The following is a 5,945-nucleotide window of genomic DNA, read 5'->3' as shown; positions in this document are numbered from 1 at the left end:
AGAGTAGGGACAGCAAAGTTGGGAGCGCAGTCTAATTATTTTCAATTATGCTTCTTCTTCTTTTTTTAAGGATTTTACAATATAAATTTGTTTGTTTTTAAAATGTTTTTAATATATAAATATCATATAAATTAATTATAGATAATAAATTGGTAATATACTATTATACATGGGAAAAAACTGACTGTGATCAGCTCTGAGCGCTGCTCCACGCCCCAGCTCGGCCCCTGTTCGGCCTTTCCAGCCCTGCGCAGACTGCGTGTGAGCCCGATCAGTTGCGGATCTGCCCAAGCGAGGCCCCTCTGGCCATGGGGGATTGACCTGTCCAAGAGCACCTGTCAAGCCAGATCTAGCGTCCATGGAGGTGTTGGGCACCCCCCAGGCCCCTCCTTCTCCTCCTGCGTCGACGATCTCCTCAGCTGAGGCGTTCAGCCGGCTTCTGGATGGGCTACCCAAGAAGAAAAATGTAGAAGCGGCGAAATTCGTCAAGAAACTCGATGATATCCCTGAGATCTCACTTCCTCCGGAAACCCCGATACAGGTTGCTTTGTCCTTGTCCGAGCGAGCTCTCATAGGCCAGTTCACTGGTCTATGGCCATCCCCCAAAACCACAGAGAGTTGGGTCAAAAGAAACTGGTCGCCGCTGATCAAAGAAAGTGTGACCTCATACTTTCTGGGGCGAGGATTCTTCCTCTTTGAATTCACCTCCAAAGACGACAAAGATCTGATTTTCCGAAATGGTCCTTACTTTATGGGCCCCCAGGGTCTGTATTTGAACAAATGGACTCCTGACTTCGATCCAGCAGTAGACGTACCCAAAGCTGTCCCGGTATGGGTTAGGCTTCCTAACCTCCCAGTTCATTGCTGGAACTGGGACTCTTTGATGCACATCGGAAATGCCCTGGGGAAATTCATAGACCGAGCGAACAGCAAGGATCAATATGACTGTGCAAGGATCTGCGTTGAGGTGGATCTGGAGGAGGGGCTCCCAGAGGCCATCAAAATCAAAGTAGGAAGCTGGACGCATGTGCAGAAGCTAGACTATGAACAGCTGCCCTTCAAATGCCGGAAATGCCAGGTTTATGGGCACTTCGCCAGAAACTGCCCAACGGTCAACGAAGCAGCTCAAGGGAAGGAGGTCGGCTGGAACCAAGTTAAACGAACCAAAATGTCTTCCAAGATCCAGAAGCCGGGAGGATCTAGCGGCAAAGGCCCTCAGCAGGATCCAGTCCAGCAGATCCAGCAGACCCAGCCCAAGTTCACCCCAGAGAACAGGTTTGATCCTCTTAGCTCCCAACCAGAGGACTCCCATGAAGTGGTAGCTCAAAAGCCAGTGTCCCCTGACAAAGGTTCCCAACCCCCCAACTTTAAAGACACGGGAGCTGCAGAAAGCTCAAAAGGAACCCCCGATGCAGTCGAGGAGGAGGATCAAGATTCAGAAGATTCGGAGGAGGAAGGAGAAATAGGAGAATCCCAATCCTCTGTAAGGAGATCTACAAGAGGGCGCAAAATGGATCGGGAGAAAAGAGAGCACGAAACGTACAAAGATAAACTACAGGGCAGTCAACCAACTTTGGAGAAGTTGTTAGCAAAAAAGCCGAAGATGGTAAGAAATCAGCATCAAGGCTCCAAGGGAGCCCAGCCGAGCAAAGGTAAATAATGAAGATAATCTCCTGGAACTGTAGGGGTATGGGCAGCAAAATCAAAGAAGAGGCTATACGAAATCTAATAAGAATAGAGGCCCCTGATATACTCCTTCTCCAGGAGACTAAGATGGAGGAGTCAGATCTTCTTCAGGTAAGCAAAAAACTTTGGAAAAAGAGTAATGCAACAGTTGTCTCAGCCCGAGGAGCCTCTGGAGGGTTGGGTACTCTTTGGAATGAAAGCAGGTTTTCGCTGGTGTCAGAGGCATCAAATATCCACTGGGCGATGTTAAAGATGCAGCATCTAACTACAAAAGAAATCTTTTGTCTTTTCAACGTTTATGTACCGGTCAATGCTGGAGAAAAAAAGATCTGTTGGGACTCCTTAAGGCAGCAAGCAGATCTGGGCAATCTGGAAAATGTCATCATAGCAGGTGACCTGAACATCACGCTGCACTCTTCTGAAAAGCGAGGAGGCTGCATTGTGCGAGACCCGGCAAGGGAATGGGTAGAGGATCTCCTCCAAGACTGGGATCTGCTAGATATCAAGCCTGTCTCAGGTAAGTTTACTTGGTCCAATAAAAGAATAGGTCCTGGCCATATTGCAGCAAGGCTGGATAGATTCTTTGTGCATAGCTCCTTTCTTTTGCTTGGTCTAGACGCTAGCATGCACATTCTTCCCTGTAGCACCTCTGATCATAAGCCAATCAAGCTAATCCTTCGAGCTCACACCGACCTTGGCCCCATTCCCTTCAAGTTTAGTCCTTTGTGGATCAAGGAACCCAGCTTCTTGCAGATTGTCAAAGAAAGCTGGTCCCAGCCAGTCAGCGGATCTCCATTTTATATTTGGGAAGAAAAACTCAGGAGATTGAAAGCAGCCCTAAAGTGTTGGGCCAAATCTCTTGCCAATCCAGCAGCTGAAAGGAAAAATATCCAAAGTCAGCTTGACGCCCATCAACTGATCATGGAAGAGGCACATATGTCTAGAGAAATCTTAGACAAAGAGGTACATCTCCAACAGCAGTATCATAAAACATGCCTGGCCGAAGAGGAAACGTGGAGGATCAAATCGCGCTGTCTTTGGCTAAAGGCAGGCAACAGAAATACCTCTTTTTTTCACAAACAAGCTAAAGCCAGGAAAGGTTTCAACTCCATAACTGAAATTAAAGAAGCCACTATCACCAGAACTCTCGTTTGTTGGACGGGGTTCCCACTTCAATATCTGCCGAGATGAATCATCATCTAGAAAACAAAGTCACAATGGAAGAACTCAAAAGTGCCCTCTATACTATGGACCCAGATAAATCCCCGGGCCCTGATGGTTTTTCCGCCTCTTTTCTCCAATCCTGCTGGCACATAGTGGGGAAAGATTTATATAAAATGGTTCAAAAATCGCAGGCTTGCCAGAAATTAGGAGGAAGTACTAACTCCTCTTTCCTTGCTCTCATTCCCAAGGAAAAGGGAGCCAACTCCTTTAATAGGTTTCGCCCCATATCCCTGTGTAACATTGGCTACAAGCTGATCACAAAAATTATTGCTAACAGGTTGAAGCATATTCTTCCTAAAATCATTCCAGAGAACCAAGGAGGCTTCATCCACGGAAGGCATTTGGTGGACAACTTCATACTAGTCCAAGAGGCAATTCTGTCAAGTCAGCAGCGCAAAGAACAAGGTATGGCTATCAAACTGGATCTAGCAAATGCCTTTGACCGAGTTAATCATAGCTTTCTTTTGAATGTTTTGAAAAAATTTGGTTTTGGGGTGAGATTTATCAATTGGATCCGGGCTTGTATCTCGGAACCATGGATCGCTCCTTTAGTCAACGGTAGATCTGCAGGTTTCTTTAAAGCTACAAGAGGACTAAGACAGGGCTGTCCCATGTCTCCACTGCTGTTTGTTATTCAAGCCTCAGTTCTCAGTTTCCACCTAAACAAAAAAATGCAAGAGCAGGAGATTTCAGGGATATCCATAGCGAGGGGGGTCCAAAACATAAACCACGCCCTATTTGCAGATGATACTCTGCTTCTTGGGGCAGCTTCGATCCATTCAGCCAGAAGATTTAAAGAGACGCTTGATGAGTATTGTATGGAGTCTGGAAGCAGCCTCAACAAGGGTAAGTGTCATACTTACTGCTGGAACACTCCGCCCTCTCTGCTCAATACCATCACCAGATGCCTAGGATTTACAGCCTCCTCAGAATGGACATCGTTCAAGTATCTGGGTCTACCTATTTTCCTCAAGCGCGCCTATAGCAGGGATTGGTTTCCACAGGTAGAAAAATTCAAAAGCAAACTCCAGGCATGGGGAATTAATTGGCTAAATATGGCAGGCAAAACAGTTCTCATTAAAGCCGTCCTTAGCAGCCTCCCGTTATACCAGTTCTCAGTGCTTCTTGCGCCCACTGGTATACTCCAGAAAATGGAGCAATATATCAGAAATTTCTTTTGGAAAGGGGGTAAACACAATGAGAGAAGATTCCCGCTGGTTAAATGGGAGACTGTCCTCAAATCTAAGATGGAGGGTGGGCTCAATTTTAAGAAGCTCCCTCTGCAGAACATAGCAATGGGAGCCAAGCTCCTCTAGAGATTAATTGCGCCTAAACCAAGCTGGGCACAGACAGCACTCTGGAGAAAATACTTCAAAGGCACGAGGTTGAGATGTTTAGATGGACCTTCGCCTCAAGGAGCCTCGCCTTTCGTCAGCCTCTGCTCCAAAGCTGCCCCGTTGATTCAATCCAAAGCCTACTGGATTCCCGGAAATGGGAAAAAAATAAGCATATGGAATGATCGTATTATGGATCGTGAGCCCATAGGAGACTGCCCAAAGGTGAAAGCGTTGAAAGAATGGTTGACGGCAATTGGAAAAATAAAACTGTGGGACATATCCTCATGGAATGGAACGAAATGGGCGGGCTGGAGTCTGTCGGATCCGCCTTCAGACCTCCATCAAGAGTTCATCCACCTCCGCGAGCTTCTGAACGGGATAGCACCCACGCACATCAGCAGGAAAGATAGGCGAGGCTGGGGCGATCAGTCGGCCGGCTATTCTGTTGCCCAGGGTTATGCGCACCTTGCTGCAATCCCAAACGTGCCTCCGGACCCGGCCCCGTGGAAGGCTGTCTGGGGTATCTCTTCGTTGCCAAAAATTGATATTTTTTGTTGGCTTTTATGCCACAGAAAAATTTTAACTGAGGACAAACTCCAGAGGCGTGGCTTCCACGGTCCGTCCAGGTGCTCCTTGTGCAAAGAATCTGAGGAATGTGCCACGCATCTGGTCCTCAATTGCAAGTTCTCCATACAGGTCTGGAGAGAACTGATGGACTATTGGAACCCCAGATTCGAGCTCCCTGCCTCCATAATAGATCTGTTCGCCACTTGGAAAATCTGCTATCCTGGACCCTCTCCTAAAAATAAAGTGATCAAAGCGGCCTGGGCATCACTGCTTAAAATTTGCTGCTGGCAGCTATGGCTAGAGCGCAACAGCAGAATCTTTAGAAGCATTCAGCATAATGCCAAGACGGTGGCGGCCAAGGTAAAGATTCAATTAAAAGAATGTTTGGGAGAACAAAAAGACGACTCAAACCTCAGCCAGCTAGACAGAGATTGGGGGACCTCCTTGAACCTGCAATTCCACCAAAATATCAGAAGCATGGCTCCTCCTGAGGAATGGCAAATAAGGGGAAAAAATAGCGAGGATTTTCAAAACTGGATCCTCAAGCAAAAGGTGCACTCCCTCTTCTTCGACGGGGCAGCAAAAGGTAATCCGGGCAACGCTGGAGCAGGAGGAGTTATTAAAAACATTGAAGGTACATCGATCCTCCAGTTTGCCTGGGGTCTAGGAATCAATTCCAGCATCCAAGCTGAGGCATTTGCCCTCTACCAAGGACTCAAGCTGCTCTTGAATCTGGAAATCAAGGAGGCCAATATTTTTGGGGATTCCGAAGTGATCATAAAACTCATGGTGACTAATTCTACACCAAGGGATTTAAGATTAGCAAGGCTGATCCAAAGAATCAGAAGCATGACGAAGCTGTTCCAAAATCTGAAATACTTTCACGTGCTGAGAGACAATAACAAAGAGGCAGATCTTGAAGCCAATAAAGCTGCACATCTATCGGCCGGGGCAATGAAAAGAGACGGGGAAGAAACATGGGTCCCAATTCCTTAAATCATTTCAGCAGATATGTTTTTTTGTTTAATTCTGAAGCTGTTTGTTTGTATATTTAAACTTGGGCAAATTGCAGAAATAAGCTCAATTGCTGATCCCAAAAGGAGCTGGAAGTGGAAAGCAAACCTCATAGTT

General features: G+C 46.6%; 1 protein-coding gene across 1 annotated transcript; it reads left to right on the top strand.

Annotated features, from left to right (window-relative positions):
* Positions 1-358: 358 nt before the first annotated feature.
* On the top strand, positions 359-2,877 carry LOC149218455 (uncharacterized). The gene is made up of 2 exons (XM_089386563.1): positions 359-1,275; positions 1,686-2,877. The coding sequence occupies exons 1-2, from the start codon at positions 359-361 to the stop codon at positions 2,875-2,877; spliced, it is 2,109 nt and encodes a 702-aa protein (XP_089242689.1).
* Positions 2,878-5,945: the final 3,068 nt, after the last annotated feature.

Source organism: Pinus tabuliformis, chromosome Q, assembly GCF_031772625.1.
Source record: "Pinus tabuliformis cultivar Carrire ecotype Pingquan chromosome Q, CPIR1, whole genome shotgun sequence".
Taxonomy (NCBI): domain Eukaryota; kingdom Viridiplantae; phylum Streptophyta; class Pinopsida; order Pinales; family Pinaceae; genus Pinus; species Pinus tabuliformis.
This window is presented reverse-complemented; position numbering and strand designations above follow the sequence as displayed.